This window comes from Eublepharis macularius, chromosome 2 (assembly GCF_028583425.1).
Source record: "Eublepharis macularius isolate TG4126 chromosome 2, MPM_Emac_v1.0, whole genome shotgun sequence".
NCBI lineage: Eukaryota > Metazoa > Chordata > Lepidosauria > Squamata > Eublepharidae > Eublepharis > Eublepharis macularius.
The window spans coordinates 13,946,956-13,973,156 of record NC_072791.1 but is presented as its reverse complement, the minus strand read 5'-3'; the positions used below and the strand labels follow the sequence as shown (position 1 = coordinate 13,973,156).

Below are 26,201 nucleotides of genomic sequence, written 5' to 3'. Positions count from 1 at the left end.
AGTTGCTCCACCATAACCATTTTAATAACAATACATTTGATTTATATAACACCCTTCAGGACGACTTAATGTGTAAGAGCAGTTTACAACGTATGTTATTATTATTCCCACAACAATCACCCTATGAGGTGGGTGGGGCTGAGAGAGCTCTGAGAGAGCTGTGACTGACCCAAGGTCACCCAGCTGGCTTCAAGTAGAGGAGTGGGGAATCAAACCCGGTTCTCCAAATTAGATTCTTGCTGTTTTTAACCACTACACCAAACTGGCTCTCTGTTTTGTAAATATGCACTCCATTCCTGGCCCCATGTCATCTTGTCTAGCATCTGAATGCTGCTGGAATCTTTAGTTTATAGTTTAGCAACATATGGGGGGCCTGCAAGGACTTTTGGAGGGCATCTCATTTCTCACTTCCTCACCTTAATCCCTTTTCCTTCCCTGCCCTCCACAGCTTTCCTCCCATTCCTGCTTCCTTCTCTCTTTCCCTCCCACCTTTCTCTGGCCCCTTCTTCCCCTTTCACATTCGCCTGTAAACGCTTCTGGACACTATTTCCTCTTTCCCTCCTCCTGAAAGCCTGCAGGTTCTCACCATACGTACTTCTCTCCCATGTACCTACTAAACAACTTATCTGCCTCTGTACCTGGCCCCAATAAATCCTCCCCCAGAGTCCAAAACAGCCCCAGAAAAGGCCATGTCCCTTCCCCTTGCATTTTACTGACAGAAACGAAATCTGGAATACTGGGTGACCTGTCATGGTTGCCTAGCAACAGCCACCGAGGACATCTAGTTATAGTTTCTGCTTGCTGTGTGGAAGTTCCTCTTCATTTGCTCTATCCATTTTTTAATTTTCGAACATGTATATATATGTATATTTTGAACATATATATATATATATATTTCGAACATATTTTGAACATCTCTCTCTCTCTCTCTCTCTCTCTCTCTCTCTCTCCAACAGTTCGGTCTTCTCTTTGCAGATGCAGAAGGTCAATGATCCAGCAGCTGCCTTGATAGAAGATTCTGGCAAAGGAGGAAGGCGATCCACTGGTCCAGCTGGAGGCTGTTTGGAGAGGAAGGGAAGATGAGGACAGAGCTGGACTCAGCCGCTCCAGAAGAAAGAAAAGGCCCTGTTGCTATGGAGGATGGGAGCAGAAGGGAACTGAGGGAAGGAACCTTGCAGAGGAGCCTGGGAGAGGATTTTCCCCTTTCAGATGTGCAGCGCCAGCACTTCAGGCAATTCCGTTATCGGGAGGCTGATGGGCCCCGAAAGGTCTGCAGTGAACTCCACCACCTTTGCCTCCAGTGGCTGAAGCCAGAAAGGCACAGCAAGAAGGAGATCCTGGACCTGGTGATCCTGGACCAGTTCCTGGCCATCCTGCCCCCGGAGATGGAGAGCTGGGTCAGGGAATGTGGGCCAGAGACCAGTTCCCAGGCAGTGGCCCTGGCAGAAGGGTTCCTCCTGAGCCATGCAGGTGACAAGAATCCAGGCCAGGAGGTAAGAGGCATTCCTCTAGGTAGTATGTGGGGGACAGGATATGATCCAGGGATACCTTCAAAGTCCACACAGAGGGCCCCAACTTTTTTAGACATCTCCCCCCCTCCCCCCGCACCTTAACCCTGTTCCTTTCCTCAACAGTTTCCCCTTTGTGAGATCCCCACTTCTCTTTCAGGTGCAGGAAAGGATCAACTATTGCCACAGAGCAGCTTTTCTGGGTAAGAAGGGCTGTAGTCAGAGGCCTGTTGGGATCTGGAGGGAGGAGGAAGTCGAGGCCTCAGTGGCCCACTCTGACCCTTTCTGTTCAGCGCTGACCCAGTTCTGGCTTGGGCTCTGCATCAGCAGTGACAGGGTCAGATGGTGCCGGGTAGAGACTCATTGGGCTGTTTGGGGAACTTTGCAGTATATTCAGTCTGAGGATGTGGACAGGATCCTTGGGGTCTTGAGGCTTATGTCTTGCTTATATGGCCTCTCCTTCCTGGCTAATGTAATCTGCCGGGGGGGGGCTGATTGGCTTGGTCTGAAAGGGAGGAAATGCCTCCTTGTGCGAGGGGGAGGTCCCCCCAGCCTCGAAACAGACTGTGTGGCACCACGTCAAAACAGGACTACAAAGGACCCAGGAAATCGCAACTGACAAGCCTGAACTAGTCCTTTCTTGAGTAAGGTGATTGAACTGGTGGGAGATGGAGAAATTCAAGCTTTCCTGGATAAGGAAAAGGGTTCAGATCCTTTCTAGTCCAGTTCTAGGCTTGGTCATGGGACTGAAACAGGCTTGGTGGCCCTGGTGGATGACCTGTGCCGGGAGATGGACAGAAAAAGCACCGCCCAGTGAAATAGGCAGTGGGACTTCACCGAAAGCAAGCCTGCCTTTCCCCATCTGCGCCTGTCTTGCCCACATGCAAAGATATTCTTGAGTTTGGTAGCTGCGATTTCTATCATTGGGTTCAGAGCTGCTTCTACCTTTCATTTCAGAGTTCTTCCTTCTTTATTCTGTGAATTCTATACCATTGGAGAATCAGCCCTTCATTTGTCTATGATAACCTGAGCAAGACTGGTTTCTTTAAAATATACGAAAGGAAGAGAGGGTAGTTGTGAACATGACCCAAGAAAATCTGTGTTCCCCATTCAAGGAACTGAAATGCTAAATACTGGAAAAGATTTGAATGTCTTCCAATTATCTTTTGATCTTTCCAGGCGAGGCCTTGAAACCAACAATAAAATCTTTGCCGTATCTTTGCAGCAGGGAGAAATCAACTTCTGTGGGGCTGATGCAGGTGAGTGAAGAACTGCAACTCATAACCATGAGGGCCTGGTGCTGCTGTTGTGCAGTTGCGATTCCACATGGCCTCTGTGCCCCACTCACCCGTCCCTAGCCCAAGGAAAACCCCTCACTCTCTTTGCCTTGGGTCATATCTGTTCTGTTCACTAGAAGGAAAATGGAAAGGTGTCATGGAAGTTTGGATGTTGTAAGCAAACTTCTAATTATACTCATTTGGGCTGGTCCTCCTAAGGGGAAGATACGTTTCAGTATCTGAGAAGATAGAAAAATAGTAGAATCCCGTAGCACTTTTAAGACTAATCGACTTTATTGTAGCATAAGCATTCGAGAGCCACAACTCTTTTCATCAGAGGCATCTGACGAAGAGATCTGTGGCTGTCGAAAACTTATGCTTCAATAAAGTTGGTTAGTCTTTTTTTTTAATAAAATTTTATTGGTGAGTGGAAACAAATTTTTTTCCCCCAAATTTAACACATATAATCCCATTTTTCCCCCTTACTCTGTCCCCCACCCTTTTCCTCCCCCCTCCCTATTGACTTCCAACAGCTTTCCAACCCTTAACCCTTCTTATTACTTAAATCTATTTCATTTATATTTTCCTACCAACTTTGAATCATAATATCTCTTACTCTAAGCACATTCTTATTCTTTTACATAAACTCTATCAAACATACTATCAATATAGTATATCTCATATCAATATAACATAACAATATAGTATAATATATAGCAGGGATCGCACTATCTCTTACTTTAAACTTATTCTATTTCTTTTCTTTTAGGCATATATTCCATCAAATACACTATCAATATAGTATATATTATAGTAATATATTATATATATATTGTATGCTATGCCACCAATGTAGCACAGCACACAACACCATATAGGATAACCACATAATATGTTATAATGTAAAGTCTGATCCACTAACCCGTTATTTTATGTTATATATCATATATAGTATACCTTTCTCATATATTCAATGTAAAATTCCCTTAAATATTATATTAGCTTAGATTATAATTACATTCCCCCTAAATGGTAAGATCCCTTCTCTCTTCTCATTGCAACATTGTTTTTTTAAAAAAAAATTTCAAACTGCCACAGTTCTCCCTTTACATCCCACTTTTTTTCCAAAAATTGTTTCAATTTCCCCCAATCAACAATATATTGTCCTAGGTCAAGATCTTTAAGTTTCCTTGTCATTTTGTCCATTTCTGCCATGTACAGCAATTTGTAAATCCAGTCTTCTACAGTTGGTATTTCTTGCGTCTTCCATTTCTGCGCATACAAAAGTCTTGCCGCTGCTGTCATATAAAATAACAATGTTCTATGCTGCATTGGAACTGTCTCCATTCCCAAGTTCAGTAGCAACAATTCTGGGTTCTTGTTTACTTGTATCTGTAAAATCTCATTTATTGCTTCAATTATTTCTCCCCAGTACTGTTTGGCTACTTCACATGTCCACCACATATGATAAAATGATCCTTCATGCTTGTTACATTTCCAGCATTTGTCTGACATATTAGTATTTCCAAGCGCAATTTTCTTTGGTATTAAATACCATCTGTAAATCATTTTGTACACATTCTCTTTAATGTTCGTACAAGTTGAAATCTTCACTGTATTTTTCCATAGGTACTCCCATGCCTCCATTGTTATTTCTTTATGAACGTTTATTGCCCACTTCACCATCTGGACTTTTACTGTTTCGTCCACCGTGAACCATTTTAAAAGTAATTTGTAAATCTTGGATATTTCTTTCTTGCCTTCTTGTAGTATCACTTCCTCTAGCTCCGAATTTTCCAATCTCATTCCTCCTCTCTGGCAGTCCGCATTGTAAAGGTCTCTGATCTGTCTGTACTGGAACCATCCATAACAAGGAGACAATTCTTCTTCTGTCTTTATTTTCAGCTTTGAATGATGTATTTGTGTAATCTCCTTGTAGGTTAGACATTGCTGTTCGTTATCGACAGTTCTCGGATCTATTACTTCATACGGAACCACCCATGAAGGAATTCCATCTTTCATATACAACTTGTATTTCTTCCAGACCGTGAAGAGGCTTCTCCGAATATAGTGATGCAAAAACATAGAGTCCGCTTTTACTTTGTCATACCACATGTATGCATGCCATCCAAATATTTTTTTATATCCCTCCAGGGCCAGCAACTTACGGTTTTTTAACGTTATCCAGTCTTTCAACCATATAAGACATACTGCCTCATGGTACAGTCTTATGTTGGGCAGTTGCAAGCCACCTCTTTCCTTCGCATCTTGTAAAACCTTCATTTTCACTCGTGGTTTCTTGCCTGCCCACACGAAATTTGAGATTTTCCTTTGCCATTTATCAAAGTGTTTGGAGTCTCGGATAATTGGTATAGTTTGCAACAAGAACATCACACGTGGTAAGACGTTCATTTTTACTGCTGCAATTCTTCCCAGCCATGATAAATTCAGTTTGTTCCATTTTATTAAGTCTCTCTCTATTTGTATCCACAGTTTCTCATAATTGTTTTTGAACAAATCTATATTTTTCATAGTCAACTCAATGCCAAGATATTTTACTTTACTAGTCACCTCTCAGTCTGTTATCTCTGTTAGCTCTTGCTGCTTCTGTTTAGTCATATTCTTACATAAAATCTTTGACTTCTTTTTGTTCACGTAAAATCCATCCAAATCTCCAAACTCTTTTATTTTCTCTATTACCTTTGGCATACTTTCAATTGGATCCTCTACTATTAACATTATGTCATCCGCAAAAGCTCTGACCTTGTAAGAAAACTCTTTTATTTTCATACCTCGGATTGTGTCATCTTCTCGTATTTGAATCATCAATATTTCCAAAATCAAAATAAACAACAATGGAGACAGCGGGCATCCCTGTCTAGTTCCTTTGCTGATTTTCAATTTTTTTGTCAAATCCTCATTCACTATGATTGCTGTACTCTGGTCTCTATAAATTTCCTCGACTGCTTGTATGAACTTTTCTCCCATTTGCAGCTTTTCCATGGTAGCAAACATAAAATCCCAGTTCAGATTGTCAAATGCTTTTTCCGCGTCTACGAATAAAAAACCAACCTCTCTGTCACAGTGCTTGTCATAATATTCAATAGCGTTTATTACTGTCCTCAAATTGTCTTTAATTTGTCTGTTGGGTAAAAATCCCGCCTGTTCTTCAGCAATGAATTCCGACATCCATCCTTTCAACCTCTCTGCCAACACCTTTGCAAATATTTTATAGTCATTATTCAACAACGAAATTGGTCTGTAATTTTTAACACTGGTCAAACCCTGACCTTCCTTCGGTATCAGCGATATATTGGCTTCGTTCCATGAGTCAGGAATCCTTTGATCTTGCATCGCTCCATTCATTGCCTCTTTCAGGAATGGCGCCAGTTCATTAGCCATCACTTTATAAAACTTTGCCGTTAGTCCGTCTGGTCCTGGCGCCTTTCCTACCTTCGTTGATTGTATAGCTTCTTTTATTTCTTCTTCCGTCACTTCCTTATTTAATTTCTCTTTCCATTTTTCAGGAATTGTCGGAATTTTCATCTTCTCTAGGTATTCCGCTATTAAATCTTTACTCACTTCTTTTTTTTGGTACAATTTTGCATAAAACTTTAAAAAGGCTCTACTAATAGCTGCTTGATCCATAAGCACCTTATCATCTTCTAGAATTTTACTTATGATTTTCTTCTCCTTCCTTTTTTTTAGTTGCCACGCCAAATATTTCCCAGGTTTATTTGCACCTTCAAACGACCTCTGATTCATCCTCTTTAAATTCCACTCTAGTTCTTTATTGTCCATTGCTGTCAATTGTTCCTGCAGAATTTTAATATCCTGATATGTCTTTTTTTCCCACGGTCTTTTCTTAAGTTATTTTATTTTATCCAAAATTTCAGATCTCTTTTCCTCCTTTTTCCTCCTAGCTCTTGCATTCAGGTCTATTAGTATGCCTCTTATCACCGCTTTATATGTGTCCCATACTTTATTGGTCGGCACTTCTTTGTTCAGATTATATTGTATGAAAAATTTGGTCTCCCTTCGCAGCAACGCAATATTTTCTTCTATTTGTAATAAATCCTCATTTATTCTCCATCCTTTTCTTTTATTATTTTTCCCAAATCTCCACATAATTGGGTTATGATCTGAGCCTACCTTTGGCATTATCTCCACCTCTCTAGTCCATAATGTCAGTTCTTTAGAGGCCCAGATGATATCTATTCTTGATAATGTGAAATGTCTTGCAGAGTAAAATGTATATTGTCTATTCTTAGGGTATTGTCTCCTCCACACATCTTCTAAACTTTCTTGTTCCTTAAGCATAAAAAACGCCTTTGGTAATAGTCCTCTTTTTTTGTGAGCAGCTTTAGACTGCTTGTCCTCATCCAGGTTTGTAACTCCATTGAAGTCCCCCGCCAAGATTATGTGATCATAAGTCAGTTCATCTAATTGTTTTTCTAAGTCCTTAAAAAAAATTTCTTTTGCACCATTAGGTGCATAGATCCCGATCATCAATATTTTCTTAGAATTCCAAACAATTTCCACTGCTAAATATCTGGCTTCTGCATCTTTTAAAACTAGTCTGGGCTGCAATTCTTCTTTTATGTACAATACAACTCCCCTCTTTTTCTTTTTAGAGGCAGCAACAAATTCTTTTCCCAATTTAACAAACTTCAAATATTTTTCGTCCTGCTTTCTAATATGTGTCTCTTGCAGACAAACTATATTACATTTTTGTTTTGCTAGCCAGTGGAAAGTAGCTTTGCATTTACAAGGTGAGTTTAGTCCATTAACATTCCAAGATATAACTTTATATTCCATGATCACTTTCTTATAGTTTTTGGTAAGTCCTTTTCATTTTCCCTGATAAAAGTCTCCATCTCATGGCCAGATCTGATGCTCTTTCTAACTCCACCAAACTCAAATGTCAGTCCTTCTGGTATTTCCCATCTATATCTGATTTTCAGCTCCTTTAACATCTGAACCAGTTCTCTATACTTCTTCCGCTGTCGAAAACTTATGCTACAATAAAGGTGGTTAGTCCTAAAAGTGCTACTGGAAACTTTACTATTTTGCTACTACAGACTAACACGACTAACTCCTCTGGATCTATGAGAGGATAGAGAGGTTTCTTCTTTTCTCTTTTCAGGGTCCGGTGACCTTCGAGGAGGTGTCTGTTCCTTTCACTGAGGAAGAGTGGGCTCTACTGGATGCAGAAAAAAGAAGCCTTCACAAGGAAGTCATGGAGGAGAATTTTCAGAATGTGGCCTCTCTGGGTAAGGGTCCACTTTCCTTTCCTTTCCTTTCCAGCTGCTGAAGGCAGTAATCGCTCCTTTCAAGAAGGACACTCGTAGGGCCTCCCCAGTGGAGACTCAGTCAGTGAGTGGGGCGGTTCCACATGCACACAAAGGAGGGACTTCTGCATATTTAGATGAGTACCAAAGTATTCATGTGTCTGCTAAAATACCAGATTGCAAACAAAGAGGAACAATTCATGGGATATATTGTCGAAGGCTTTCACGGCCGGAGAATGATGGTCGTTGTGGATTTTCCGGGCTGTATAACCGTGGTCTTGAAATTGTAGTTCCTGACGTTTCGCCAGCAGCTGTGGCTGGCATCTTCAGAGGTGTAGCACCAAAAGACAGAGATCTCTCAGTGTCACAGTGTGGAAAAGATGTTGGCAGGTCATTTATATCTACTCAGGAGGGGTGGGGTTGAGCTGAGTCATCCTGTAAGAGTTTCCCAGGGTGTGGAATGCTAATGGCGGGAGGCCTCACTATATCCTGAGGTTCTTTTGCATATGGATTGGTGCTTGATGTGCTAATCTTCTCTGCAGGGCTATTGTCGGGTATAGAGTGTTTTGTTAGCCTGGTGTTTTTCAGGACTGGAAACCATGCTCTATTCATTCTTAAAGTCTCTTCTTTCCTGTTGAAAGGAAAGCCTGTACAAAAAGACACTTCTGTGCTCCATGGACCTTTGGTCTCCCGTTGGGCGTGAGGAGGCTATGAATGTGCGGGGAGAGGGATGAATTTGGGTCATTCCACTGTGTTCCTTCTACTGAAACTAGTGTAGGCTTTGGCATGGTCAACACAGACAGGAAAGGTTGTGTCAGAGCCTTGAAGAACAAACCAAGAAAACCTGGATTTGAGCAGGTGAAGTTTTGGTCTCCGTCACAAAGAATTTTGCCTGCTAAGTTCATATTAATAAGTGTTAAAAAAATTTCTGATCTTTAGTAGGAATTCAAGGTTCTGGGGATCCATCAACAACATTCCCTCTCCCTGCAAGGAGTTCGGGGTTTCTTTAAAGGGAGAGGACCTTCTTCAGGGCTGCCTTTGATGGTGTCAGACTGGAGTACTGGATCCTGCATGCCTTGGAGGGGGCTGAGATCCTGTACCACGGTGGCTCCGTCTGGGCTAGGGCTTCCCTCCCCTGTGCTGGAGTGCCCTGCCCCCTCCTCTGCTCTGGGCCACCAGCAGGATCAGCCGACAGATTCTTCTGGATCCAAGCACTAACCTCCTCCCCTCTCATACAGTATTTTTTTCTGTTCCCCCCCCCCAAAATTAGGACTTCTGGGTCCCAGACCTGACAGTATTTCCTCAATGCAAAGAAATGGAAATCTATTTTTCCAGGACCCAGAAGAAAGGGAGAGATCAGCAGGTATGAACCTCCTCATGTAGTGCAGACCTTTTTCTGGTGTATCCGGATAGGACCTCTTTGGCTCAACTTCATCCATTGTGGAAACATTTTGAAGAGGAAACAACCAAGAATAGCTAGGAAAGCTTTCCCAAACAGTTAGAACAGCGAACAAAATGTAGACTTATTAGTGCCTAATCTTGGAGGAAATTTGTATACGCTATCCAGTTACATTCAACATGTATTTATCTATTTAAATGACTCTCCAGGTAACACAACATGAATATCAGTAACAAAATTTAAACTAGGATCAGAATAGCAGACCACAGAATACCTAAGAATGAGAAACACTTTAGTTCGAAGCCTGATTGGAAAAAAAAAGTCACCAGGTGCTAGAAAGATAACAATATAGGCTCCAGGCAAGCTTCTAGAAGGGAGGAGCCACAACTGAAGGCCCCGTCTCTGGTGACCTCCCATCTCTCTACTTGGGGGCCCTGAGAGCAGGGCTTGGGTGGGGGGAAATCTTAACCGGGTGGTGGGGCACAGTCTGGCTGGAGGCAGCCCATGAAGTACTCCAGGCCCATTTCAGGCCTTAAAGGTAGAACCAAAAACAATTGGAGCTGCTCCAGTTGCTCCCCCTAGACCAGAAATGTTTCTTCTGATGGGCAGTAGAACTTTGGAGAGAGGGGATTGGTCCTAGGGTGTGATGAGTCCTGAACAGGTGATCTGTTGGGGGGAGGGCAGCAGTCCCGTCCCTTTATTTCTAGTTTTCTGTGTAGTCTTGCATCTTATCCCACTCTTCTTTCAAGGAATACAAAGCAGAATTAGTGAGATCATTCCATTTACTTGCACAACAACCCTGTGAAGTAGGAAACACTGGGGAAGAGTGATTGGTCCAAGACCACTCCAGTGTGCTGTGCCTCTAGGGATCTGTGCTTGGGTTCCCATAGTTCACATCTAGAGACCTGTTCTGGATTGTGCTCAACCCAGCAAAAAGGAAACACATGATGAAGGAGGGGAGTTGAAGCCTAGCGTAGGCGTCAGGCTGATCTATAAACACCTAGCTTCCTTAACAGAAAATGTTTCTGGTGTAATTTTGGTGACTCTGTCTATAATCCACAATCTGTAAGAATCTTTGAGCATCTTTGAGAATTCTTGGAGAGCAGGTGAGGTGCCAGAAGATCAAAGATGACCCAAGTTGTCCCCAACTTTTGAAGGGGAAAAAAAGAGGATCCAGGTAACTACCAACATTTCAGCTTCACACCCATACCTGGAAATGTTTTAGAACAAATCCTGAAAGAGTCATTCCTGGAGAACGTCAAAAGGCTATGATGACGAAGAGCCAGCATGGGTTTCTCAAGAGCAAATCGTGCTAGATTAACCTTATTGCTATCGTAGATCGAGTCACTTCTTTGGCAGTTGAGGAGAATTCTATGGAAATAGTTTCTCTAGTTTTCAATAAGGCTTTTGAGTAAGGCTTTCTTGTTAGCATTTGTTGACAAATGTGGTTTGCCTGCTGCTGCTGTTCAGTAGATTTGCGATTTGATAACAAATCATACCGAAAGTGTGTTTCTAAATGGTTCCTGATCTTTTTGGAAGGGAATAAGAAAAGGGATTGCCTCAGGGATCTGGCCGTGGCCATCTGTTGTTCAATGAATTGGATGACGGAACAGAGGGAATGCTCGTTAAAGTTGCAGATGATACTAAATCGAGACAGGAAAGAAATGTAGGAGAAGATGGAATCAAAATTCAGGAAAGCATGAGAGGCTGGATAACTGAGCTAAAACTAACAAAAGGAATAAATTTCTTCATTTAGGTCAGAAAACTAAAATGCATACTTGTAGGATTGGTGAAACTTATCTTGGCAGTAGTGCATGCAAATGAGACCTAGGGGTCTTAGTAGATCACACACTGGCGATGAGTCTGCTGTTTGATGCAGTAGCTAAAAAGTCAAATGCGATTTGGGGCTGCATGAGCAGACATACAGTATCCAGATCTTGTAAAATTGTGGATGTTGACAAACTGGAATGTGCCAAAATTGGGCCAACAACAAAGATGATGAAGGGTTTGGAGACCAAGTCTGTGATGGGCTCCCCTTCTTTGGAAGTTTTCCAGTAGAGGCTAGACGTCCATATGTCAGCACAGCAGTGCTGATTTTATGATTCAGTATGAACTTAGGCAGATAGTGAGATGGACAGCAGGAAGAAATGAACCAGTGCTCTGCTCCTGAGACCTTTTTGTCTTTCCAGAGCAATGCTGATAGCCACTTTGGGATCAAGAGTGAATTTCCCTCCAGGCCAGATTGGCCATGGAACCTGGAGGGTTTATCGCCTTCCTCTGGATGTAGGGCAGTGGTCACCAAGGGAGTAGAGGGGTAGCTGTAAATGTCCTGTATTGTGCATGAGGTTGCACTAGATAACGTTTTGGATCTCTTCCAGTCTTATTTTTCTATGTTTACCCAACATGAACATACAATACTCAAAACTTAATACGTGGTAGGATGTGTCACCCCCTTCAAGTGTTTTCTGTTGTTATCAGGTGCTCTTAATGGCCATTTTTCTTTGATTCTGATTTGTTTTAAGGACTTACCAGTCTCCTCTGTTTTACTGAGACTGATGGTCCCCAGAGAAAGCCTGAGGGAGAACCACAACAACTCCCATTAGAAGGTGAACAGCAGAAGAGAAGCAGTGGGAAAAAACGGAAGAAGAGGGATGAATCAACCCTTCAACGAATCTACCCAGTGGAGAAAGAATATATATGCATGGAGTGTGGGAAGAGCTTTGCTCAGAAGAAAGCGCTTACAGTCCATCGACGAATTCACAGAGTGGAGAAACCATTCAAATGTGTGGACTGCGGGAAGATGTTTACTTACAATGCACATCTTACTGAGCATCGACGAATCCACACAGGGGAGAAACCCTATAAATGTCTGGAGTGTGGGAAGAGATTTGCTCAGAGTTCCAACCTTCATTACCATAAACGAATCCACACAGGGGAGAAACCATATAAATGTCTGGAGTGTGGAAAGAGCTTTGTTCAGCGTTCACATTTTACTGGCCATCAACAAATCCACACCGGGGAGAAACCATATAAATGTTTGGAGTGTGGAAAGAGCTTTTCATTGAAAAAAGACCTTACTGTCCATTGTAGAATCCACACAGGAGAGAAGCCATATAAATGTGGGGAGTGTGAGAAAAGATTTTCGTCAAATAATAGCCTTACTGTCCATCAACGAATCCACACAGGAGAGAAGCCATATAAATGTGGGGAGTGTGGGAAGAGCTTGGCTTCAAATACACAGCTTACTGTCCATCAACGAATCCACACAGGGGAGAAGCCATATAAATGTGGCGAGTGTGGGAAGAGCTTTGCTCAGAGGTCCAGCCTTACTTGCCATAAAAAAATCCACATAGGAGAGAAACCATATAACTGTGCAGAGTGTGGGAAGAGCTTTACTCAAAACTACTACCTTACTGTCCATCGACAAATCCACACAGGAGAGAGACCATACACATGTGTGGACTGTGGGAAAAGCTTTTGGTGGAATAAACATCTTACTGCCCATCAACGAATCCACACAGGGGAGAAGCCATATGAATGCTCAGAGTGTGGAAAGACCTTTGCTTGGAGGAGACAGCTTAATGTTCATCGACCTATCCACACAGGGGAGAAACCATACAAATGTTTGGAGTGCGGGAAGACATTTGCTCGAAATGATCATCTTACTGAGCATCGACGAATCCACACAGGGGAGAAACCATACAAATGTTTGGAGTGTGGGAAGAGCTTTGCCCAGAGTTCCCACCTTACTTACCATCGACGAATGCACACAGGGGAGAGACCATATAAATGTTCAGAGTGTGGGAAGTGTTTTGCTCAGAGTGGAGAACTTACTGCCCATCGACAAATCCACACAGGCGAGAAGCCATATAAATGTGTTGAATGTGGGAAGAGTTTTGCTCAGAGCTCCCAACTTACTTACCATCACCGAATACACACGGGGGAGAAATCATATAAATGCATGGAGCATGAGAAGAGCTTTGCTTCGAGTACAGAACTTACTGTCCATCAACAAATCAACACAGATTAGAAACCATATAACTACATTGAGTGTGGAAAGAGCTTTATTCCAAGGGTCAACTGTATTTCCGATCGACAAATCCACAAAGGGGAGAAACCATATAAGTGTTTGAAGTGTGGGAAGAGCTTTAGTCAAAGCTTCTACCTTACTGTCCATCAACGAATCTGCACAGTGGAGAAGCCGTATAAATGCATGGAGTGTGGGTAAGGGTTTTCTGAGTTTACAGCTTACTGTCCATCAATATATCCACAGAGGGGAGAAGCCATTTAAATGTGTGGAGTGTGGGAAGAGCTTTGCTCAGAGGGCCCACCTTACTTTCCATCAATGAATCCACACAATGGAGTAACCATACCAATGCATGGAGTGTGGAAACAGTGTTTCTCAGAGTTCAGGCCTTATTGTGCATTGGCCAATCCACTCAAGAGCCCACTTGCGGGGAGGGCGGGTTAAAAATATAATAAATAAAATAATAGACCGCGTAAGAGCTAAGAGTCTGGAAGAAAGTTATGTTTAAAAGATCATCTTGTCACATATCAAAAAATTCACAAAGAGAGAAATATGAAAGGTTTTTGAGGGAGAGTGAAAGTCAGAAAACTTTCAAGGGCAGAGATCCAGAGGAGTTAGCCATGTTAGTCTGTAGTCGCAAAATAGTAGAGTCCAGTAGCACCTTTAAGACTAACTAACTTTATTGTAGCATAAACTTTCGAGAATCACAGTTCTCTTCGTCAGATGCATGGAGGATATGAAGAAACTGGCCAGAGATATATAGGTGGGGAGGGGAGGGGGAAGGAGATGCAAATCAGTTGCAAAAACTCATGAAATAGGTGGAGTGCCCAGTCCTGGCTGGGTGTGACCCCTCCCCTCCATAGCTGAATCTGAATGGAATGCCTGAATGCCTGGATAATGCCTCATTATCCACTTCTGATAATGAGATAACCATCCAGAGTCTATTCAATCCAAGTCTGATTGAGTCAAATTTTCATTTGAATTCCAATTCAGCAGCTTCCCATTGGATTCTGCTTTTCCCACACTCGCTTTATACCGAGTGTGGGAAAAACAGTACGCCCTCAACAGAAACAAACTGTCAGACTTTTACCAAATTGGTGACATGAGACTGAATGTTGGCAATGCTGTACGTGAGTAAGCTCTTCATACTATAAGCTTTTGTGGTAAAGAAAAAACTAATACTTATTTCATTGTTTAAAAATATTTTATTACAGCGGATTTTAGGACTGAGGAGCCTTTGAGAAAGTTTGGATTATGAAATTGGGAGAAAGGTATGCTGGCAATGCCCGTTAGGCTCCGCCCTACAACAGCTGTCAGCCTATGGAGTTCAAGTTACATTGATTTCATCTCCCACCTCTTGGAGCAAGAAATCTCTTAAGTCAAAGGTTTTTATTGGAAGAGTATATATTCAAGATACAAGTGTCCATAGATAATCCAAAGGCTACAGAAGCTTCAGGCTGAACACAAGGCCTTTGTTGAGAATGACGTGTTAGTTACTTGTAGCAGCATATCAAACCCTCCATTCCATCCCCCCCCCCCCGTATGCCCAGTTAGTATAGGAGCTGGGGAATGTGAAAGTTATTGCTCCAAGGTCTCTGCGGCAAGCCTCTTCAGATAAGCCTGTCTTGGGAACCACATCTGCCTCCGTGAACCTGCATACAAAACGACACTGGAAAAATACAGCAGTACAGCAGTGAGAAAGCAATATGGCAGTGCTGTGGGTAACAGACCTGACAACAGCAAGATTATAAACAGGAATATTGCTATTTCTCTGGAAGAATCCACTCCTGTCAGTAGCATATTCGTCTGCAAAACAGAAAGAACAGTGATTAAGACAATGAAGAACAGAATGGTGTTTGCTTACTTACCTTAGTGGATTCCTTTGTGATACTTTTTCACTATTTGGATCTATGGACATTGTGTCAAAAAGGAACTATTTCTTCCTTATGTGAACCATTGTGTGTACTTAGTTACTCATAAGTGTATGTTTATATTGTATGTTAAGGAGCCCCGTGGCACCGAGTGTTAAGCTGCAGTACTGTAATCGAAGCTCTCCTCATGACCTGAGTTTGATCCCGGCGGAAGCAGGGTTCAGGTAGCCGGTTCATGGTTGACTCAGCCTTCCATCTTTCTGAGGTTGGTAAAATGAGTACCCAGTTTCCTGGGGGTAAAGTGTAGATGACTGGGGAAGGCAATGGCAAACCACCCCGTAAAAAGTCTGCCAAGAAAACGTCATGATGTGACATCCCCCTATGGGTCAGTAATGACTCGGTGCTTGCCCAGGGGACTTACCTTTATCTTTATATTGTAAGTATTGATAGTAAGAGTTTTGTTGAATGTATAGATATTTATTATATTTATTGCTTATTTAAATAACACATTTGCAGCACTATGCTCTTTAAGAAAAAAGAAAAGGTAAAAGAAAAAATATTTATTAATACAATTTATACAAGTTGTGTTTTTACTCTGTTGGTGGGGAGATCTTTCAGTGATAGCCTTCATATTAGCTCTGGAGAAGCCCTAATGTTGATTGCTGCACCCGATTCCAGCTAAGTGAAGCAAGGCGGACATTGCCACCTGCTCTGTTCCTGATCCCGGATGGGTGAAAGTGGGGGATGGGCATTGTTACCTAATCCACTCCTGATCTCGGCCAGGTAAAGATAGAGGGTGGGCATTGCCACTTGCACCCCTCTTGATCCCAGCTGAGAGAAGAGGGGTGGACATTTCCACCTGCACTGCTCCTGATCCCAGTTGGTGAGGGGGGGGGCAGTGCCACATGCTATGCTCCTGATCCCGGCCAGGTGAAGGCGGGGGAGGGCATTACCACTGGTTCTGCTCCTGATCCCATTTGTGTGAAAAGGGGGCAGGCATTGCCACCTACTCCACTCCTGATCCTGGCCCGGTGAAGGAGGGGGCGGGCATTGCCCCCTAATCCTGTCCATGTGAAGAGGGGGCAGGCATTGCCACCTACTCCACTCCTGATCCTGGCCCAGTGAAGGTGAAGGATGGGTATTGCCAGCTGCTTTGCTTCTGCTTCTGACCGGGGGAAGGCCGGGGTGGCAGACATTGACACCTGCTCTGCTCCTGATCCCGGCTGGGTGAAGATGGAGGGCAGGCATTGCCACCTGCTTCTCTCTTGATCCCAGCTGAGAGAAAAGGGGCAGACATTGCCACCTGCACTGATCCTGATCCCTGATGGATGACGGCGGGATGGCAGATATTGACACCTGCTCTGCTCCTGATCCTGGTCGGTGTGTGAGCAGCAGTTCCCAGCCTCCACTATGTTTAATACCACCTGTGATATAAAATTACAGACCTCTAGAATTAATACAGCTTGATCTGCATCAGAGACATTCCAGATGGATGGGTGAAGCAATTACTGAGTCTTGTCAGGAGAGTGAAGTTCAAATAGCATACAGATGCAAATGCAAAGTAATTGGGTGGGATTGTTCCTACTCCCCACCCCCAAGCTATGGACATTCAGTTGTTGACAACAAAGGTTTCCGATGGGTCACCCCCATACATTCCAATCACCCCTCCTTTCCATAATTTACAACCCATCCTCCAGTTGATGGACCATCAATCAGCATTGATAAAGTTAAATTTCTTCCTGGTGATCAATACTGCCCAGCTCTGGGGATATTAAGAATCGATTGCTTCATCTTCCAACAACAGGAAAACCCAATGTTTCTCTTTTATCGCACCCTGGTGGCAACAACCAGAGATGTTCAAACTTTTGTCATTCTCAGGAATTGACTGTTATGGCCTTTTGTCTCAATGGCCAAAAGAGGCTTCCCAGCCTCTTTTATATATACTTCCCCTCCCTCACTCTATTGCAATCTCTGGCTAATTTTCTAAGACTCTGTGTGTCTGTGCCAACAATCCATATTACTTCTTGTGTGTATGCATTTTCCCCTTTAAATAAAGTTACTCTTTACTTTGAAGAATAGCAGTCTTGAGAGTCTCCTTGGGGAGAGGACCCCATAAACATTACAGGAAGTTCTGCTCGTTACCCCTCTTGCATAAGCCCATTCCATGCCCCTAATTCCCCTATTCGCAAGGAATCCCATCCAGGTAACAGGAGAAGATGGAGGGCAGGCATTATCACCTGTTCTGCTCCTGGTCCAAGCTGTGTGAAAATGGGGCAGATATTGCCACCTGCTCTGCTCCTGATCTCATCCAGCTGAAGGCAGAGCTGCAAGCATTGTCAACTGCTCCACTCCTGATCCGGGCCAGGTAAAGTCAGGGCGGGCATTGCCCCTTGCTCCCCTCCTGATCCTGGCCAGGTGAAGGTGGAGAGGGGATGGGCATTGCCACCTGCTCCACTCCTGATCCCAACCAGGTGAAGGGGGTGCAGGAATTACTACCTGCTCCACTCCTGAATCCAGCCAGGGGAAGATGAGAGGGCGGGCATGGCCCTGATTCACTCCTGATCCCAGTTGAGTGAGGTCAAGGGGTGCACATTGCCACCTGCTCCACTCCTGATCCTGGCTGAGTGAAGGTGGTAGATGGGCATTGCCACCTGCTTCACTCTTGATCCCAGCCAGGTGAAGGCAAGAAGCAGCAATTGCTGCCTGATACACTCCTGATCCTGTCTGGGTGAAGGCAGTGGGGCATTGCCCCCTGCTTTGCTACTTGTCCTGGCTGGGTGAAGGCGGGGGCAAGCATAGCTTCTTACTCTACTCCGGATCCCTACCAGGTGAAGGCGGGAGGTGAGCATTGTCTACTGCCCTGCTCCTGATCCCGGTTTGATGTAGAATCCAAAGAACTGCTAATGATCAACATTCGTCAAGGGTTTTTTAGGTACATCTCTTTCCGTTCGGCATGTTCTCTGCTCCTGCTGGTTACTAGCATTACTTTAATGTCCATTCCAGTGTTTTTTGTTCTGTTCTAGGAGCATTTTGGCAGGGAAAGGGTTAATAAAAGCATGGCATTTCCATGTTTTCATTTCTAGAATATTGTTCTCCATAATCTTTAATGGATCCCACTGATTTTTGCGGTACTATTATTTGTATAATGCCATTCCGGCTTCTACCCCATCCCCTTCAGAGGCAGATGCATGCAAAGGGCATTCCAGTGCTTGGCGGGAGGGTTGCAGGAACCTGCTTTAAGCACCAAAGGTGAGCCTCTCCCTTCCTCCCAGCAAGAGAACATGGGCACACCATCACTGCACGGGATCTTGACCAACAGTCTCCAGCCTGGGCACCTTCTGTGGGTCTTCTGGAAGGGGTACCCCCTCGGCCATCACTTGCTCTCCCCCGGGTATGCAGATCCACACAGCTCACCGCTGCAAGGAAACCTGCCAGCAGCTGCTGACACGATCCTCTCTAGGGATCAGAACGAGGTTGTCCAAGAGAAATTCCACTGCCAGCCCCAAAGAAAACTCCTGAGGATTCAGGAGCATCTTCTATGGCACTGCGAAGACCGGCTACACCACCGAGCACAGCTTATCTCTCATTGCTCTAACAATGGCCGTGATAGTTTTGTGCATTTTCAGGTAACGGGGAAACTATGGAAGGAGAAGAAAATGTGAGTGAATGGAGGAGGGGGGGGAGAAAGGGGTTGGTCCTTAGCCCTAGGGATGCCCATAGAAGCGATAATATAAAGAGAGAGAGTGGCTTAGCAGGCAGTATCTTAGACTTAGGCCAGAGAGTCTTGAGTTCAGATCTCTGCTCTGCCGTTTGGTGAAATTGATCAAGTCACTTTCCCTGAGCTGAATGTCTCCTGCAGGATTATGATGATGAGAAAATGAGAACTGACGGGTTAACATTAAAATTAAATCAAAAGAATTTTCTGCTAAACATTAGGAAGAACTTCTTGACAGTTAGAGCGGTCTCTCAGTGGAACAGGCTTCCTTGGGAGGTGGTGGGCTCTTCTTCTTTGGAGGTTATTAAGTAGAGGCTAGGTGGCCCTCTGACAGCAATGCTGATTCTGTGAACCTGGGCAGATCATGAGAGGGCGGGCAGAAGAGGTTGTATCAGGGCTTGGTTTTTGTGGCCCTACTTACATACTCAGGGTAATGCAAATTGCCACCTTGGGGTAGGGTAGCAATTTTCCACAGGCCAGTTTGGCTAGGGATCCTGGAGGTGTTTCACCATCTTCTGGGCATGGAGCGGGGGTCGCTGGGGCAGTTGGGGGGGTCAGTTGTGAATTTCCTGCATTGTGCAGGGGGTTGGACTAGATGACCCTGGAGATCCCTTCCAACCCTATCATTCTATGTGTCTTTAAATCACCGTTTTGCTCATGGCAGCTTCCCCAAGTTGTGGATGCCTGCTTTTTGTGGTGCAATCGGTGGCCATACATGTGATCAATTTTTTAATAATGAATTTGTATAGTGACTAAACACAGGAATCCTGAGGGTCCCTGAGAGAGGATCCCTGATTTGTAGCCACATTTTGGTATGTGGGAAGGGGGGACATAAAGCAGTGGGTGCTTGTCTGTGCAGTCTCTGGCTATAGAGATGATATGTCATTTGATGGTGAATTTGGGGGGACCCCATTTAAAAATCCTCAGGCTCAATGAGGACCCGTGCCTTGGATTCTTATTATTGCCCTGTGACAGTGCCCTGAAGTGCTGGGTGTGTGATTGTTTTGGTGCTGCCTGTAGACTAACAAATGTGAGGGTGGTGTTATTTTGTCGGGAGTGATTGTTTTGGCTTTCTGGAAAGTCCATCTAAGGGTTAAAGGGAAAGAGTCCCAATTCCTAGAGAGGCATGAAGAGAGAAAGTCACCTGACTTCCCACTGTCACTTCCTATGCTGAGTGGGGAAGGGAAGGCAGGCAGTTCTGGAGGACTTTTTGAATAGAGTAAGTAATGGACTAATATTTCCTTTGCAAAAGGCCTCCCTGCTTTTGGCCTTACTAACCAGAGGGCTCCACTCACCCCCAGGGCTTTCCTGCTTTTTCTCTGGCAGCTCCTCTTCCCTGGGGGTGGAGCTGAGTCCTTCTTGCAATAAGGGCGGCATCTCTGGCCACCTTTTAAACTCCGCAGCTCAGCAAGCCTCAGCCCTCCCCTTCCTTCACTAAAGGGAATAGGGATTCTCTGGTTTGATGGTTTCTCCTCTAGGAAACAATGGAGACGAGCTGGGGGCAGCTTGTTCAGGGGGCCATAGAGTTGGTCCCCAGGATCCAATCTTCCTGTAATTTGGGGGGTCTTTAGTGAATTGTCAGAAACTAGGTTTCCGGCAAATGTTCTACTGTTTACTTCAACAAGGCCCTCCAGACATCCCCCCCCCCATAGGAAGTAATCTCTGGATAAATTCAAGATTCTCTAATTGGATGAGAGTACTTCCTGGGAATTCGGGGATACCAAGTTGTTCTTTTGTACCCCTCAAAACTGGATCTGGGCCATCCGGTGCACACTCCCAGTCTCTAGTCCCCGTCCCTTTCCCAGACTATCTTTCTGAGCCTTTTCTTATATCACGGGCCTATTGTCTGAAAAAAGGCCCTCCTAAATACTTAAGTTTTCCACAATGTGAAGAAAGCCAGATATGGGGGAGCTTTCCAGAACTTCTCAGGAAGGTAATTCTCTATGATAGGGGCCACTACAGAGAGAGCGCATGTGTGGCGTAGCCCCCAGGACCCTAGCCTCACAGGGAGCCCTTTTTGATGGCCCCATTTTGATCCCAGCATGGCCGAGCAATAAAAGATGGGGCCTGAATTAAACCAACAAACCCATGCCAGGTTATGCCACAAGCCCAATGGAACGCAGAGCAGGGCATCCATCCATTATGCACAGCCCTTCCCAGGAAAGAATAGATGTAGGGCCACCCCCTCAAGGACTTCAGATTCCCCTCCCAGCATAATTTGACCCTAAAAAATGACTCAGATCTCCAAAACAGTGGGCAATAGTGGGCAACTATAGATTTTGCCCATTTTCAGGATGGCACCTGCAGAAGGCCCTGCTCAGAGGAGTGAAGCTGCTGTGGTGGGCAGAGATAGAGAGGCAGTCCCTATAATTTTTTTCATAAGCCTGGTGCAGCTTATGCCAAAATAATAGGCAGACTTCCAGGTGATTTCTGCAGCCTGGCACACTGCAGCTGCCTCTACTAAGGGAAGGCCTTTGGCTTTTAGAAATCCACCTGTCCTCTTCAAAGCGTGGGTACCTCGGACGATCTGATGCTTTCTTAATGAGTCAACGAGTCCTTGAACAATGACAAATAGGGTTTTGTAGACTGAAAACAAGCTATTAAGATATTATTCATAGCTCAAATCCTTCCCTTAAAAGGTACCCTTCGAAAACCTCATTTTTAGTCAGCATATAAATCTCTTCCAACTCATTATCATATACAGAGTTCTCATCTGCGAACTTAGTGGCAAGATACGAAACCAATCAGTGTGTTGGGGCCATGCAAGCTTCCAATGTAGGGCCCCCTTCCTCGTCTCTGTCTCTTCTATGGCTCTGGCGGCTTCCATGGAGAAGCCAGACTGCTCCTGAAATCTTCTCCAGTTGTCTGCAGCACGATTCGAGAGATCCAGCATTTCTGGGACTCTCAGTTGCTCTGTTCTGCTCTAAACCATTTTTAATAACAATAATAAATTTGATGTATTTGAGTACACACCTTTCAAGATGTGTACTCAGAGCGGTTTATAAAGTGTGTTGTTATTATCCTTGCAACAATCACCCTGTGAGGTGGGTGGGAGTGAGAGAGCTCCCAGAAGTCGAGACTGACCCAAGGTCACCCAGCTGGCTTCAAGCGGAGGAGTGGGGAATCAAACCCGGTTCTTCATATTAGAGTCTTGCTGCTCTTAACGACTACACCAAACTGGCTCTCCATTTTGTAAATATGCACTCCATTCCTAGTCCCATGTCATGTTCTCTGGCATCTGAATGCTGTAGCAATCTTTAGTTTGTAGTTTAGAAACATGCGGGGGCTGCAAGGACTTTTGTGGGGCATCTCACTTCCCACTTCGTCACCTTAATCCCTTTTCCTTCCCTGCCCTCCACAGCTTTCCTCCCTTTCCTGCTTCCTTCTATCTTTCCCTCCCACATTTCTTTGCCCCCTTCTTTCCCTTTCCCATTCCCCTGTAAACCCTTCTGGACAGTATTTCCTATTTCCCTCCTGGCAGCCTCCATCTTCTCACCTTTTCCTACATGCGTCTCTCTTACATACCCACTAAACACCTTATCTGCTTCGGTACCTGGCCCCAATTAATCCTCCCCTGGAGCCCAAAACAGCCCCAGAAAAGGCCCTGTCCCTTCCCCTTGCATTTTACTGACAGAAAGGAAGTCTGGAATACTAGGTGACCTGTTATGGTTGCCTAGCAACAGCCACCAAGGACATCTGGTTGAAGCTATAGTCACTCCTTTTACCATTTAGGGTTTTTTTAAAATTTCATTGTTTGATTTGGGGGTGGGGGTTAGATTTCACATTCTTCTGCAAACCAATGACAATTTTCAGTTTTGTAGGAAGGTCTGTCTTTTCAGTTCAGTCTCTGGATTTAAATAACCTCTGATGAGGGCCACTTGCCTTTTAGTATATAAGATGCTGTTATTAAGCAGAGTGGATCCTTTCTGCTTGCTGAGTGGAAGCTCCTCTTCACTTACTCCATCCATTTTTTAATTTTCAAACATCCTTGATTCCGGGGTATTCTGACTTTTGTGCGTCATGGGTCACTTCTTTACATGCTGGTGCCTATATATATAGGTTCACCAGATAAGTCTTGTCTTTGCAGGAGGTCAATGATCCAGCAGCTGCCTTGATAGAAGAATCTGGCAAAGGAGGAAGGCGATCCACTGGTCCAGGTGGAGGCTGTTTGGAGAGGAAGGGAAGATGAGGACAGAGTTGGACTCAGTCGGTCCAGAAGAAAGAAAAGGCCCTGTTGCTATGGAGGATGGGAGCAGAAGGGAACTGAGGGAAGGAACCTTGCAGAGGAGCCTGGGAGAGGATTTTCCCCTTTCAGATGTGCAGCGCCAGCACTTCAGGCAATTCCGTTATCGGGAGGCTGATGGGCCCCGAAAGGTCTGCAGCGAACTCCACCACCTTTGCCTCCAGTGGCTGAAGCCAGAAAGGCACAGCAAGAAGGAGATCCTGGACCTGGTGATCCTGGACCAGTTCCTGGCCATCCTGCCCCCGGAGATGGAGAGCTGGGTCAGGGAATGTGGGCCAGAGACCAGTTCCCAGGCGGTGGCCCTGGCAGAAGGGTTCCTCCTGAGCCACGCAGGTGACAAGAATCCAGGCCAGGAGGTAAGAGGCATTCCTCTAGGTAGTATGTGGGGCACAGGATATGACCAGGGATACCTTCAAAGTCCACACAGAGGGCCCCAACTTCTTTAGACATCTCCCCCCCTCCCCCCGCACCTTAACCCTGTTCCTTTTCTCAACAGTTTCCCCTTTGTGAGATCCCCACTTCTCTTTCAGGTGCAGGAAAGGATCAACTGTTGCCTCGGAGCAGCTTTTCTGGGTAAGATCAAAAGGGCTGTAGTCAGAGGCCTGTTGGGATCTGGAGGGAAGAGGAAGTCGAGGCCTCAGTGGCCCACTCTGACCCTTTCTGTTCAGCACTGACCCAGTTCTGGCTTGGGCTCTGCATCAGCAGTGACAGGGTCAGATGGTGCCCGGTGGAGACTCTTTGGGCTGTTTGGAGAACTTGTATAGGGCATTCAGTCTGAGGCTGTGGACAGGATCCTTGGGGTCTTGAGGCTTATGTCTTGCTCATATGGCCTCTCCTTCCTGGCTAATGACCCAAGAAAATCTGTTTTCCCCATTGAAGGAACTGAAATGCTAAAAACTGGAAAAGATTTCAATGACTGCCAATTATCTTTTGATCTTTCCAGGCAAGGCCTTGAAACCAACAATAAAATCTTTGCTGTATCTTTGCAGCAGGGAGAAATCAACTTCTGTGGGGCTGATGCAGGTGAGTGAAGAACTGCAACTCATAACCATGAGGGCCTGGTGCTGCTGTTGTGCAGTTGTGATTCCACATGGCCTCTGTGCCCCACTCACCCGTCCCTAGCCCAAGGAAAACCCCTCACTCTCTTTGCCTTGGGTCATATCTGTTCTGTTCACTAGAAGGAAAATGGAAAGGTGTCATGGAAGTCTGGATGTTGTAAGCAAGCTTTTAAGTACACTCATTTGGGAGGGTCCTCCTAAGGGGAAGATACATTACGGTATCTGAGAAGATATAGTAGAGTCCAGTAGCACTTTTAAGACGAACCAACTTTATTGTAGCATAAGCTTTCGAGAGCCACAACTCTTTTCATCAGAGGCATCTGTCGAAGAGATCTGTGGCTCTCGAAAACTTATGCTACAATAAAGTTGGTTAGTCCTAAAAGTGCTACTGGAAACTTTACTATTTTGCTACTACAGACTAACATGACTAACTCCTCTGGATCTATGAGAGGATAGAGAGGTTTCTTTTTTTCTCTTTTCAGGGTCCGGTGACCTTCGAGGAGGTGTCTGTTCCTTTCACTGAGGAGGAGTGGGCTCTACTGGATGCAGAAAAAAGAAGCCTTCACAAGGAAGTCATGGAGGAGAATTTTCAGAATGTGGCCTCTCTGGGTAAGGGCCCCCTTTCCTTTCCTTTCCTTTCCTTTCCAGCTGCTGAAGGCAGAAATCGCTCCTTCGAAGAAGGACTCTCGTAGGGCCTCCCCAGTGGAGACTCAGTCAGTGAGTGGGGCGGTTTCACATGCACACAAAGGAGGGACTTCTGCATATTTAGATGAGTACCAAAGTATTCATGTGTCCGCTAAAATACCAGTTTGCAAACAAAGAGGAACAAACAATTCATGGGATATATTGTCGAAGGATTTTACGGCTGGAGAACTATGGTTATTGTGGATTTTCCAGGCTGTATTGCCGTGGTCTTGGCATTGTAGTTCCTGATGTTTCGCCAGCAGCTATGGCTGGCATCTTCAGAGGTGTAGCACCAAAAGACAGAGATCTCTCAGTGTCACAGTGTGGAAAAGATGTTGGCAGGTCATTTATATCTACTCAGGAGGGGTGGGGTGGAGCTGAGTCATCCTGTAAGAGTTTCCCAGGGTGTGGAATGCTAATGGAGGGAGACCTCACTATATCCTGAGGAGGTTCTTTTGCATATGGATTGGTGCTTGATGTGCTAATCTTCTCTGCAGGGCTATTGTTGGGTATAGAGTGTTTTGTTAGCCTGGTGTTTTTCGGGACTGGAAACCATGCTCTATTCATTCTTAAAGTCTCTTCTTTCCTGTTGAAAGGAAAGCCTGTACAAAAAGACACTTCTGTGCTCCATGGACCTTTTGGTCTCTCGTTGGTCATGAGGAGGCTATGAATGTGCGGGGGGAGGGGGGAGGGATGAGTTTGGATCATTCCACTGTGTTCCTTCTACGGAAACTAGTGTAGGCTTTGGCATGGTCAATGCAGACAGGAAAGGTTATGTCAGAGCCTTGAAGAACAAACCAAGAAAACCTGGATTTGAGCAGGTGAAGTTTTGGTCTCCGTCACAAAGAATTTTGCCTGCTAAGTTCATATTAATAAGTGTTAAAAAAAATTCTGATCTTTAGTAGGAATTCAAGGTTCTGGGGATCCATCAACAACCTTCCCTCTCCCTATTAGGAGTTCGGGGTCTCTTTAAAGGGAGAGGACCTTCCTCAGGGCTGCCTTTGATGGTGTCAGACTGGAGTACTGGATCCTGCATGCCCTGGAGGGGGCTGAGATCCTGTACCACGGTGGCTCCCTCTGGGCTAGGGCTTCCCTTCCCTTTGCTGGGGTGCCCTGCCCTCTCCTCTG

The 26,201-nt window shown here is 44.8% G+C and overlaps 1 protein-coding gene across 1 annotated transcript in view; it reads left to right on the top strand.

Annotated features, from left to right (window-relative positions):
- Positions 1-26,201, top strand: part of LOC129324327 (zinc finger protein 420-like) — a 33,293-nt gene that overhangs the window by 1,570 nt on the left and 5,522 nt on the right. The window contains exons 2-7 of the mRNA XM_054971521.1: positions 957-1,493; positions 1,669-1,711; positions 2,688-2,767; positions 7,932-8,058; positions 9,347-9,439; positions 11,998-13,464. Of these exons, the coding sequence (XP_054827496.1) occupies positions 1,080-1,493; positions 1,669-1,711; positions 2,688-2,767; positions 7,932-8,058; positions 9,347-9,439; positions 11,998-13,464 (2,224 nt within the window). The 5' untranslated portion in view covers positions 957-1,079. The remainder of the gene's footprint in view (positions 1-956; positions 1,494-1,668; positions 1,712-2,687; positions 2,768-7,931; positions 8,059-9,346; positions 9,440-11,997; positions 13,465-26,201) is intronic.